This window comes from Furipterus horrens, unplaced genomic scaffold, assembly GCF_987537825.1.
Source record: "Furipterus horrens unplaced genomic scaffold, mFurHor1.1.pri manual_scaffold_1, whole genome shotgun sequence".
In the NCBI taxonomy this organism is placed as follows: domain Eukaryota; kingdom Metazoa; phylum Chordata; class Mammalia; order Chiroptera; family Furipteridae; genus Furipterus; species Furipterus horrens.
In genome coordinates this window covers 1,713,733-1,726,940 of record NW_028327171.1, presented here as the reverse complement: position 1 = coordinate 1,726,940, position 13,208 = coordinate 1,713,733, and the positions used below count along the sequence as shown (strand labels likewise).

Sequence of the window (13,208 nt, the reverse complement as noted above, 5' to 3'; positions counted from 1 at the left end):
AAACGCAAATAAACAAGCCCCTGCGTTTGCACAGACCCAAGGCTGACCCTGGCCTGGGCGGCCTGTCCTGCAGCTGCCTTCTCAGGGGGCGGGGGCGGGGCCCGGGGCAGGGTTTGGGGGAGCCTCAGCAGGAGACCCGCTGTGGAAGCCAGAAGCCTGTGGCCGAGGCAACGTGAGCAGCTCTTTCTGCAGCTGGAGAAGCAAAAACCTTCAGGGTCACATGCCCTTCAGCCCCCAAAAACAGTCATCAAAGGGACAGTGCGCACGTCCAAGGAGCCAGGAAAGACGTCCGCCTCTCCAGGCCCAGGACAGAGAAGGACGTGGGTTCTCTCGGGTCAGAACACGGTCCTCGGGAGGACGTCAGACCGCGGGGCTGGACGTTCGTGTCACCCTCTGCTGCGCCCTGGGACAGGCTGACCTCATGACCGATGTGACCTGAGCACCCTGCCCCCCGCAGCTTCTTCCAGTCCCCTATACCCTCAAAGGACGCAGGGACCCGGGGGTCGCGACGCACTGCAGCCCTGCCCAACGCCACCGCTCTCGGCTGGTCCCTCCGACTCTCCCTCCCCCGCTTCCTTCCAATGGAGGGAGACCGGGGGTTCCTCCCCAGCTCTGTCTGTGGCTCCGGTTTTTGGTGACATGTCACCAGTAAAACACCGGGCACAGATGTTTGCAGCAGCGCCATCACCACAGCCCCCAGTGGACACAGCCCAGCTGCCCCCGAGGACACGGAGGGAACGTGACGCGCCCAACACCGCGGAGGATCGGATCCCGTGTCCCTGGAGAGGAGCGAAGCCGGGGCCCCGCCGCAGCCCGGGGAAGCCCGGGAGACGCTGCGCTCGAAGACAGAGGCCACTCGCTGAGGACCAGAGTGTGGGGGGCCGTTGGCGTGAACGGGCCAGCAGGGAACCAGCCACGCAGAAAGCGGACGGGGCCGCAGGGACGAGGCGCGGGGGCGGCTGCTTCCCGGGAAGGGGGTTACTTTCCAGCGCAGGAAGCGCTCGGGGGCTGGACGGAGGTGGGGGCCGGGCAGCACCCTGTGAACATCCCAAGTGCCGCTGAATCGTGCCCTTTAACGGCTGCTTCTGCTTTATGTGCGCTTCCCTCCTGCTGTAGACTCAGTGCTTGGATCTGCCCCGGCTCGCAGGTGAAATCCTGATGCCCACGGGGACGGGAAGGGCAGGTGGGGCCTTTGGGAGGTGACCGGGTCACGAGGGTGGAGCCCCCATGGGGATGCCAGGGCTCCCGGCCCTCCCGCCACAGAGGGGGGGCGGTGGACGCAGCAAGACAGCGGCCCCACCGGGGAACAAGGAAGCCAGGCCCCACCAGACGCTGGATCTACCAGCCCCTCGCCCCGGGACTCCCAGCCTCCGGGACTGTGGGAAGGAAGCTTCTGGGGTTTATAACCCACCAGTCTATAGCCTTTGGGGTACGGCAGCTCAGATGGGCTAAGACCCCAAATGAAACACAGAACGGCAGAGCCCTCCCCAGCCGGGCAGCGGAGCTGGTCTCTGGGGCAGAAGCCTCCGACCCCACGCCCAGCCTCCTCTGCTCGCCCGCTGGAGCCCCGGGGCGGGGCGGGAGACCCCTTCTCCCCTCATCACGCAGAGGCAGCCAGCGTTTCCGGACGGCCTCCCAGGGAGTCAGCCCCGGCCCCTTCCATCCTGTGACGTGGGCCGCAGGCAAGCGGCCGGCCTTCCCAGCACGCACACGCCTGCTCGCGGGTTGGTGTGATGCTAAGGTCGGGCGGGGGCCGTGGCCGAGGGCGCAGCACGGAGCCCTGGCACCGTCCTCTCATCCTCTGAGCCCCAGCGACAGCCTCCTCTTCACCGGGACGCGGCTCCCCCACCAGGACCCTCAGGCTCAGGAACCCCGTTTTCTCCTGCGCCCTCTCCTGCCCCTTCCCCCACGGGGCGGGGCCGTGTCCTGCCACGATTTGAGGGTGACCCCACCTGGTCCCTGTCCACGGAACTGCTGCTAGCGTGGTCTGACGCGTTTCCACCAGAAGGCCCGCAGTTTTGACCTCTGAACCGGGAGCTGGCGACCTTTTCCTGTGAAGGGCAAGACAGCAGGTACGTCAGGCTCAAAGAGGAAAACCCGTGCCGTGTGAAAGTGAATTCAGATATCAATGCGTATAAATAAAGTTTTATTGGAACACGGTCCGTTCCCCTCGTTACGGTTTGAGCCACGAGGGTGCAGCTGGGTGGTCGGGGCCAACGCAGAAGCCCCGGAATCGGTGATGTCTTGCTGGTGAGGAGCACCTGCCGCGGGCTCCAGTGAGACAGTGTCGCGGTGAGACGCGCCTGCGCCCTGCACAGACGTCCCACTGCGCGGGTGTCGCGTCTGCCCAGCTGGAGGTGGGGAGGCCGGCGCGGCCTGCTGAGACTGTGTGGGGACCCGGTGGCCAAGTTCACGCAGACCGGTGACAGCGGCGCCGATAGGGCAAACGGTCAGCGTGCCAACGTACAGACACGCCTCTAAGTCAGCGCGGCCGGCCACAATGTCTGCCCCCTGGTTCACTTTGAAGCGTGCGCTGGGAACAGTTTGAAACGTCCCTTTCTGGCTCTCTGGCTTCGCCAGGTGCAGACGACAACAAATTCTCCTTCACAGAAGGTACAAGCGAGGCAGAACCTGGGGCGTGGGGACTTCCCTGCACAGAGGGGCGGTGGCATCAGGCGCGGTGACATCGGGTGTGGTGGCATCAGGCGCAGTGACATCGGGTGCGGTGGCATCAGGAGCGATGGCATCAGGAGCGATGGCCTTGGGCACAGTAGCATCAGGCGCGATGGCATCAGGCATGGTGGCACCGGGTGCGGTGACCTCAGGGGCGATGGCACCAGCCCGGGCGGCACCGGGGCGCTGGGTCTCAGCAGAAGGCCCCCACGTTCCTTGGCAGGGACACGTCCAAACCGCTGTTCATCCAGATTTCCTGGAGGATCTGCTCCCGGCGCTCGATCCTCTCAGCCAGCTCCGCAGCCTCGATGGACGTGTGCGCGGGGTGCAGAGTTCTGCGAAACCCGGCCAGCTCCCCCGGGAAGTCCGAGTCGGAGGAGTCCTCGCCCGCGTCCGCGTCCTCGCTGTCCGCCGCCGCCACGTCGCTGCCCGGCACCAGGCGCTCCCGCGCCAGCCGCAGCTCCCGCCAGTCCTGGACGCACGGCACCCTGAGCACCAGCGCGCACAGCGTGAGCGCCAGGCCGATGCAGACGCTGCACATGAACAGCAGCGCGGCTCTCTCGGGGTGCGCTGTGGGGGCAAGAGGGCAGGTCAGTGGCGGGGGGGCACGGGGGTCCCCCCAGAGGCCCGAGACCTCGGCACGTCCCCAGGCAGGAGCTGATGCAGAAGCCACCCTCGCCTCGCCTGTCCTGAACCCCCACTGATTAAAAAGCGGGGCGTGCGGCCCACGGGGCTAACTGCACCCTGTTCTCAGAGAACTGTTAGGGCGAATGAGGTCCCCGAAGCTGCCGGGACACGCAGCAACACAGGACATGCTCAGTAAACGCTCAGCTCTTAGCAGGAGCGAGCGTGAACACTTAGTGTCCGCATAGAGCGGAAACACGAGTGGGAGGCCAATAGTAAGGAGGCGGAAGCTGGCTTAGTTTCTCCTGGATTAAAAAGTCAATATACACAAGGGCTCTGGTGGCTTCTCCCACGTCCGCCTGAGTGAACAGGAACGGAAACAGAGTCACGCTGATCTGTGCTACGCACTCTCGCCCGGATCCTCACGCACGTCTGAGCCTCACGCTAACCCTGTGCAGAAAGGACTATGACTCGCCCCATTTCTCAGCGGGTCCCCCTCGAGGTGTCAGCACCCCCACTTTGGGAGGCAATGACCCAGCAATGCAGATCCATAGTTGCCCGGCATCCCCGGGAGGGGCAGCGTGGGCACCATGGGCGTTACAGGCCGCACAGCCTGCCCCTCAGCCACTCGGCGCTGCGGCTGCGGCTCGCGGGCCGCCCCCGGGGCCTGGGTTCTCGTCACCCGTCACGACGAGGCTGGCCTGTGGGCGTGGTCTGCTGACCCCCCACACGGGCCGAAGCTGCGGCCAGGACGGAAACCACCTCGGGGTCAGGTGGCCTCTCCAGATGGAGCCGGCCCGGAGCTGTGAGCAGCCTGTGGCGCGGCCGTGGGGCCCACGGACGTCTGCTCAGCTCCGCTCAGCTGCGTGGACCCCGTTCCACTGCCCGCTCCGCGCCGCCGCCTCCCGCCCCGGGGTCCAGGCTGCTTTCTGAGGACGTGAGGGTGGCGAGTCTCCTGCTCAAGGACCCAGGGGCCGTGGTCTCACGGGTGAGATCCTCGTGGGACGCGTCATCTCCCGCTCAGCTTCCCTCCCTGGTGGCCCGAGCCCCTGTCCCTGCAGGGTCCCCGGTGCGGACAAGCCCGCTGTGGCCGCGGCCCGACCCGCCGTCTCCTCGCCCTCCTCCCGACGCAGGAGCCTTGGTGCCACTGACGCCGGCGCCCGCAACAGCAGACTCTCCCCAGGGCCCCGGCGTTTCGAAGGTCTGGTCAGAGGGAGACACGCGTCCTCTGGGGAAGAAGTGCCCCACGTCTGGGAGTGGTGGCAGCACGAGGCCTGGGGGACGCTGGTGCCTGGGGCTCCCGCAGATGACCCCGCACAGAGTGACGCTGAGACACGAGGCGCGGGGCGAGGGCCCGACCACCCCATGCCGGCCGGCGGCCTCCTGCCCCCCCCCAGCTCCCATCGAGGGGACTGTGGCCTGAGTCCCACGGCCGTCAGCGCCCTGCTGGCTCTCTCGTGCGGTCGTCCCTCTCCGTGAGCTCCGAAGCCCTCGCGGGGGGGGGGGGGGGTGTCCCGTGCCGGTGGTGCCTGCAGTTCCCCCTGAACGCCCCACAGTCCCGTTCGCCTGCACCGCCCTCACCAGGGGTCCCCGAACCCGGCTGCAGCCGGTACTGGTCGCGGCCTGTTAGGAACGGCCCGCACAGCAGGAGGGGAGTGCGGGCTAGCGGGAGAGCACAGCCTTGCAGCGTGACCGCCTGGGCTCCGCCTCCTGCCCCCCGACGCCCCCCAGCCCCCCGCCATGGAAAACTGTCTTCCCTGACGCTGGTCCCTGGTACCAGGAAGATGGCAGATGGCTGGTCTTGACGGTGGCAGCGTGGCTAATTCACTTGCCTGCCCCCACCCTCCGGCTGGGGGCGTCTGGGCTGGTGCCTGGTTTCTGTTTTGTGGGTGCCGCTGCTGTGACATTTCTTGTAGGTGTCCCTGGAGCGCATGAGCAAGCCTTTCTCCTGGGCGCCAGCCTGGGCGGGCGCTTGGCTGAGCCGCAAGGTGGGCGAATTTTAGGAAGCGCTGCCCCGGGGGCTCCCAAAGTGGCCTGTGGCTCTTAATCTCCCCCAGCGCCTGGCCCGACGGGCGTGACCTTCCCTTCCCAGCCACAGGGACAAAGCGGTGTCTTACTGTGCTCATGGCCAGCGTCTCCCTGGTCCCAGGCCCGGCCCCCTCGTCTCCCAGGAGGCGAGTGTCTTGGTTCTACTGGGAGGAGAGCTGCTCACTCAGGGACCCCCAGTGCCTCTTGGCGCAGTTACGCCCCCCGCCAAGCAGTCAGGCTTCAGGCCATGTCTCCGCGAGTCTGCCGCGATCCAGCGGCGAGGACGGACCCCACGGCAGCCCCGGGCCCGCCTCTTGGGACGAGGCTCTCTAGTCCTCTGTGGCGATGCAGCTGCAGTCTCAGCATCGCCGGGTGTGAGAGGGGCCGCTGCAGGGGCTGGCCTTGCGCCTCCCAGGGCTCACGGCCGCCCGGGCTCCCTCCACAGCCCCAACCTTCACACTAAAGGCGCGTCTTCTAGAGGCCACCAGACCCCTTCCGGCTGCCGCAGCCCTTTCCAGGCCCACGTCCGGGGAGAGTAAAGGCGTTTGTCTCCTGCAGTGAAACAGCCCCCGCGCTGTGCCGTGGCCGCAGCGTCTCCGTTCAGCCTCGTCCACCCCAGGCTCACATGCGTGACACCCGTCAGCCCTCGGGAACCTCACAGTGGTGGCAGTGGCCTTGAAGGCCCCTTGACCCTGAGACCCCTGGTCTGGAGCCAACACACGCTCCGGCGCAAGCTTATCTGCGTCCAAAGAAGCCACCGAGAGGCCAGAGCAAGGGCTCCACCTCCTGCGGCCCTGCTGCCGCCAGGCACATACCCAGGGTGCCGGTCCCCTGGCACCTGGGAATGTGATACTAACTGCCTGTCATGGACCCAAGAGCAGGGACCGTGGGAACATGCCTGAGTCCACACCTCGGTGACAAGGCGGTGCTGATTTCCAGCCACCTCCCTGACAGGGGATCGAGTAACTGACTATGGAATGTGTCGCTACCCTCAGGTCTCAGCGTGGGTCTGTCTGTCGCCCCCGAGGTCCTGCCATAGAAAACAAGGGTGCTCCGACTCCAGGTACCCCGAGTTCACAGCAGCTCTGCCAGAGGCTGGGGACACGCGCAGACCCGAGCTGCCAGGCAGTGACGGGAACAGTAAGGTCATGAACGGTGTGTTGTGTGAGCTAAACACACAGAGCTGGTGTCAGTGAGGCCCTAATCGGGAGTGACAGGAACGCCACGTGCTGGACAAGGCCATCCACATGGGTCTCCTCAGGCCCAGGGTGCCGGGGCAGCCGTGCAGGCAGCTCACAAACGGCCTTCTGAGAACCTGCCCGTGGGGACACACAGACACACAGACTCACAGGAAGACACACACAGACTCACAGACACACATGGACACACACACAGACACAGAGAGAGACACACACACAGAGACACAGAGACACAGACTCACAGACACATATAGACACACAGACACAGAGAGAGACACACAGAGACACACAGAGACACACACAGATATAGACACATACACATAGACACACACAGACAGACCCATACAGACACACAGACTCACAGACACACATGGACACACACACAGACACAGAGAGAGACACACACACAGAGACACAGACACAGAGACACAGACTCACAGACACATATAGACACACAGACACAGAGAGAGACACACAGAGACACACAGAGACACACACAGATATAGACACATACACATAGACACACACAGACAGACCCATACAGACACACAGACTCACAGACACACATGGACACACACACAGACACAGAGAGAGACACACACACAGAGACACAGAGACACAGACTCACAGACACATATAGACACACAGACACAGAGAGAGACACACAGAGACACACAGAGACACACACAGATATAGACACATACACATAGACACACACAGACAGACCCATACAGACACACAGACTCACAGACACACATGGACACACACACAGACACAGAGAGAGACACACACACAGAGACACAGACACAGAGACACAGACTCACAGACACATATAGACACACAGACACAGAGAGACACAGAGACACACAGAGACACAGACACACACAGAGACACACACAGATATAGACACATACACATAGACACACACAGACAGACCCATACAGACACACAGACTCACAGACACACACACACACACACACACACATAGACACACGCTCACAGATACAAATACACACCACCTTTCCCATTTCTGTATTTTCATATTTTCTCTGGGTTTTTTCAATCCTGTCATGTAAATTCTAGAAGGAAGGCAAGGAGCAGGTCTGCACAGAGAGGAGGGCAGACCCCCAGATTGTTCAGTGGCTGAGAAAGAGGCAGTTCCTCGGGGCCCCTGGCCATTCGCCTGTCTGTTCCACCACCTCTGCGTTTCAGCCTCTCAGGACAAGTCCCCATTTTGGTGGCTCGTCTGCTGGGCCCCATGTGTGCCCAGGACCTGCCAAGTCAGGGTCCTGGCCATGCCGGTGTCCACACGGTGGCTGCAGGCAAACGGCTCAAGTCCTCTGACCCTCGGCTTCCTTATGGGCAGAAGAGGGCATCAGGGTCCCCTCTTGGGGTCATTGTTCCCTAATTCATGTGGTGAAGCCTTCACCCCAATGTGACTGTATTTGGAGGTAGAACTTCTGGGGAGGGGGATAAATAAGGTTAAAGGAGGTCATAAGGGTGGGGCCCATATCCAATAGGTTAGTGTCCTTCAAAGGAGAGACCCAGGGAGCTCTCCCCGCAGCTCTGCCTATGAGGACACATCAATAAGGCGGCCATCCAGAAGCCAGGAAGTGACCCTCCCCCGTCACCAGACCTCCTGGGACCTGGGCTTCAGCCTCCAGAACTATGAGAACGTAAGTTTCAGTCGTTTAAGTCCCCAGGGTGAGGTCTGTGGTCGTGGCAGCCCGCGCAGACCAGGCAGGTGTGGACAGCGACCGGCAAGGCCCCGCGAGGCGCGTCCCCGACCCCTGGAGCTGCCGTTGTCTGTTTGCAGGATTTTCATGGTGACTTTCCTCCGAGGGGCAGTCCAGAGACTTGGAAAATAAGGGGTTGCTTCTGACAATAAAAATCCTTACCTCTCTTATCTTTGACAATTACTGGGAACACCGAGAACTAGCAAAGGGAGCGTGGTTAGGAAAGAGACGCTGCTCGGAGGAACTGATGAGCCGCGCAAACTCTGGAGGGAGACTGGAGTGATGGGAGGAACGGAGCGGATCGCGAGGCCGCTGCTGCTCTCAGCGCTGGATGGTTCCACACGCCTCCTTGTCTCGGAGGCGGCTCCCTGAAATGGCGCTCCAGGCCCACTGTGATGCTCGCACCGCGAATGATGCGAGCCCCGTGATGCGTTATATTGGCGTGGGCTTCACAAGAGGCCTCAGAGGGACTGGCCCCCGGGACAGGGTCTGGCAGACCCTGCCACCACCTGCAGAGTCAACACTGCAAAGCCCAGCCTGCGCGCGCGGTGGGAGACGGGCCGGCACGCACACACCCGCGCCGGAGAGCGCCCCGCTCTGCTGATTGCAAAGGGCTGCGTCTCATTGCTCCTCGCGGGGACGATTATCACGGGAAACCTTGGCAACCAGGAGAAGGAGCAGCGGTGACTCAGAAAGGGACGCTGACTTCACAGGGCACAACCCGTTTTGTTTGCTAAGTGACCTCTTGGCTCACTTTTCTTCCAGCCGGGGCTGGAATTCACTAATCCTAGGCCCGTCCCAAGTGTCTGCGCGGGGAAACGCATCCCTCCGGTGCCTGCAGACACCGCCCCTGGAGCCGAGGCCCACACAGTGTGACTCTCCGTCCGCTCCCTCCCTAGCGGCTCCCGCGGCGGAAGCCGGGTTGGAACCTGCATTCAGGCCTGTGTTTCCAGAGCGCAGGAGACTACAGCCGCCATTCTTCTCTCGCTGCCTGAGCCGGGGATTAAACAGGGCGTCCCCAGAGTCCGGCCCATGGACCTACCTCGGACGTAAGCAAAGGCTGCCAGAGAGCTGCTGACGATCACCCCGTCTCTCCTCGGAACCCTCGATTCGCTGGTGTCCACGCTGACACCTGCTGCATAAAAAAAGGCAAGACAATTGGCCACAGCTGTTCCCAGGGTCCAGCCACGACAAACAAACCGTCCTAGAGACCAAACAAACGCCGAGCCAGGAAGAGCGTTTAGTGAGACCCTGAACAGGCTGAGCGATGAAAGGATTTAGTGACTGGAACGTGCTGGTTCCGCTCAGGTGCCGCTCGAAGGGGACACGCCCCTCGCGTCCAGGGATGTCTTACTCAGCTGCGGAGCCGCCGTCTGCTCTGCTTTGCACAGAGAGGACCAGCCTCGCGTTACGGAGGCGGCTGGGCTGGGGTCCCGCTTTTGGAAATGACAGTAACACCCGGGGCAGCTCCGGTTCAGATGCCTGGTTAAACTCGGTGGCAGCGTGGGGGCTCCTGATGGGGAAGCCGTGGGCGCTGGGGGCCCTGGGGACGTCACACAGGCCAAGGCCCCTGAGGAAGGAGGGCACAGAGCTGAGGCCGCCGCTGCGTGGGGTCAGAGAGCAGCGGGGCTGGGAGACGGGGAGCCCAGCGCGAAGCCGCGGAACACGGACGGCTTCGGCGTCTGAGCTCCGAGACTGGGCTGATGTCCACTCCCTGGCGCTTCCCGGCGTCTCCCACGCCAGGCACGCTTCATGTTTAGGAGAAACAGGCCCTGCATATGTGATAAAAGTCCCGCCAAACAAAACTTTCACCACTAAGCCCAGTATCTTGGACAAGCGCTCAGCTGTTACTCTCAGGACCCCCAAGTGCAGGAATTCCGCTCTAGGTTTGATCAGAAGACCCAGAGGTTCACCCCGCTGGGCACAGAGTCCAGTGAGCACCCAAGGGAGAAGGGGGCACCCAGGTGCCAAGCGGCTCACCCTTCCAAACAGCGCATCATAGAATCCCTGCGTTTATTTCTGCGCAGATGTCTTTTCAATTTGATTTTCCTTTTAGGAAATAAGAGGGGAGTGGAGGGAGGACTTATTCTACATCTAGTTTTTTTCCACGTATAGTTTTTAAAACAAGATAAAACGTTGGCCACGGCGCCCCTGACCCCTCTCATTCGAACCAGGGCGCACCCGCCCGCGTCCCCGCCGTCCCCTCGCGCGGAGAGCGACACTGGCCGGAAGCCGCAAACCCACCGTGGTCGTCCTCTTCTTGCCTCACAGAAGGTTTCAGGTTGGCGATGGCTGGGTCGATCGCTGTGAGGATGTCCTTGGGAACTGAAAACCAGAGAGAACTATTGTGAAGGCTTTGCACAGGCCATGTGACCTCTGAATGCACTGTGTGTAGATAGTTAAAAAACCAACCTGCCAATGAGGACCCTCCCGCCCTGCTTGTCAGACGCAGTGACGCCTGCGTGACCACCAGCTACCCCACTGAGGTGATGTTAGGCCTGTCTGCGGTACTTAAAAACAACGACAGCTGGAGAATAAATAAACAAAGAGTGCTCTATCCACCCGCAGCACACAACCCAGGCTGCGACGCGGCCGAGCCTGAGGGACGGCGGAGGCCATGTGCTGCCTGCGTCCACTGCTCTGAAACAGCCGGAAGCGGTGAAGTGACAGAAAGTGGATCCGCGATTCCCTAGGACCTGCACAGGCAGGAGGAGGTTTGGGGTCACGGACATGCTTTAAGGTCACCGTGTGGGGACAGCCACCCAGCTCTGTGACTGGACTGGAAGCTGATACCTTGCTTTTACTTTAATGGGTGGATTTTAAGGCTCATAAATGAGGCTTCAGTGATGCTGTCAACTCTGCTCACGAACTTCCCTGAGGACGACGGGGACGTGCAGAGCCCACTGCGGCCTCTTCCAGACCCCGCACCTCCACCCACTGCCCTGAGCCCCCTGCTTCTCATTAGCCTGACAGGGTGCTGAGACCCCACGCTGGAGCAGTCCTCGGGGGGTTAGAGACGGGAGCACAGAAAGGGGAGGAGAGGGGGGCAGCACAGCAGACTTTTCTGGAAGGCGGGTGCAGCTTCTGCCAAGGCAACCCTGAGAATAGACCACACAGGTCTCAGGACCCCCCGGGCTGAGCAGCAGCCAACCCCGAGGGCCGAGCGGGAGCCCCGAGGGCCAAGCACATGGCCGGGAGTGGGGAGAGGAAACCAGAGACTTTTGCTGCAGAAGATGGCTTGTCTGTTCTTTAGCTCAGCGTCATCTGAAAGAAGTGACCACAGGAAACAGAGGTGGAGCTCAGAAAACTATAAGTTCTCCCAGGCCAGTGTGGCTCTGTGGGTTAAGCACCGGCCTGCAAACCAAAAGGTCACGGGTTCGATTCCCAGGCAGGGCGCCTGCCTGGGTTGCAGGCCAGGTCCCCAGTTGAGGGCGTGTGTGAGAGGCAACCACACGTGGATGTTTCTGTCACTTTCTCCCTCCTTTCTCCTCTCTCTAAAAATAAATAAATAAAATTTAAAAAAAAAACACTAAGTTCAACTGCACTGGCTTTTTTTTTTAAGTATATTTTATTGATTACATTGTTACAGTAGTTCCAATTTTTTTCCCCCTTTGCTCCCCTCTGCCCAGAACCTCCCTTCCCCCCAGCAATTCCACTTCCCTTAGTTCATGTCCATGGATCATGCATATAAGTTCTTTGGCTTCACCCTTCCCTATATTATTCTTAACTTCCCCCTGTCTATTTTGTACCAACCGATTATGCTTCTTAGTCCCTGCACCATTTCCCCATTTCTCCCCCTCCCCACTCCCAGCTGATAACCCTCCAAATGATTCCCACACCTATGATTCTGTTCCTATTCTGGTTTGCTTAGTTGGATTTTGTTTTTATTTTTTAGATTCAGTTGTTGATAGTTGTGAGTTTGTTGTCATTTTAGTGTTCATAGTTTTGATCTTCTTTTTCTTAAGTAAGTCCCTTTGACATTTCATATAATAAGGGCTTGGTGATGATGAACTCCTTTAGCTTTACCTTGTCTGGGAAGCACTTCATCTGCCCTTCCATTCCAAATGATAGCCTTGCTTGATAGAGTAATCTTGGTTGTAGGTCCTTGCTTTTCATTACATTAAATACTGCTTGTCAGTCCCTTCCTGCCTGCAAAGTGTCCTCTGAGAAATCAGCTGATAGTCCTATAGGCACCCCCTGTAGGCAACTCTCTGCCTCTCTCTTGCTGCCCCCAGGGCTCTCTCTTTACCTTTCACCTTTGGCATCTCAGTCATCATGCGTCCTGGTGTGGTCCCCTCTGGGTACAGCTCACCCGGGACCCTCTGTGCTTCCTGGACCTGTATGTCCATCTTCTTCACAAAATTTGGGAAGTTCTCCTCATTTTTTTCAATTCTTGTTTCCTCATTCTGTACTGGTTGACTGTTTATTTCTTCCTTGTGTTCCAAATCATTGATGTGAACCCTGGTTTCCTTCCCTTCACCATTGGTTTTGCGTGGATTTTCCTTCGTTTCACTTAGCATAACCTTCACTTCTTCTCTTATGCGTTTGCTGTAGTCAAGCATATCTGTCAAGCCTGTGAGCATCTTTATCACCAGTGTTTTGAACGCTGCATCTGTGAGGTTGGCTCTCTTCTCGTTGCTTAGTTCTCCCACTGGAACCTTGATCAGTTTCCCCTTTTGGGCCACACTTCTCTGTCTCCTCATCATGACAGGCTCCTGTGTTTGTTTGCCTCCGTGTCCCAGGCAGAGCTGTCACACCTGTTATGTTGTAAGGGGCGGAGCCTTAGGGATTCGTCAGTACAGGGTGACCTGTTTCACCACGTTGTGGTGCTGTATGTGGGGGAGGGTCTGAGAGGGAACAATGCCACCTGCTCAGTACTCGCCCCTTTTCCAGGCACCTCTCCCACTTCCGTATGGGACTGGTGCCCCTCCAGCTGCTGCCCTGGCCG

General features: G+C 60.3%; 1 protein-coding gene across 4 annotated transcripts in view; it reads right to left on the bottom strand.

Moving 5' to 3' along the window:
• Positions 1 to 2,751: 2,751 nt before the first annotated feature.
• EVA1C (eva-1 homolog C) overlaps positions 2,752 to 13,208 on the bottom strand; it is a 55,544-nt gene continuing 45,087 nt past the window's right edge. For 2 of the 4 annotated variants that reach the window (XM_090271415.1, XM_090271417.1), the window contains exons 6-8: positions 10,505 to 10,585; positions 9,303 to 9,395; positions 2,753 to 3,243 (exon numbers count right to left, since the gene is read on the bottom strand). In XM_090271415.1, coding sequence (XP_090127541.1) covers positions 2,867 to 3,243; positions 9,303 to 9,395; positions 10,505 to 10,585 — 551 coding nt within the window. In that variant the 3' untranslated portion in view covers positions 2,753 to 2,866. Of the gene's footprint in view, positions 3,244 to 9,302; positions 9,396 to 10,504; positions 10,586 to 13,208 lie in introns of all 4 variants that reach the window. The other 2 variants (XM_090271418.1, XM_090271416.1) reach the window with 2 other exon arrangements.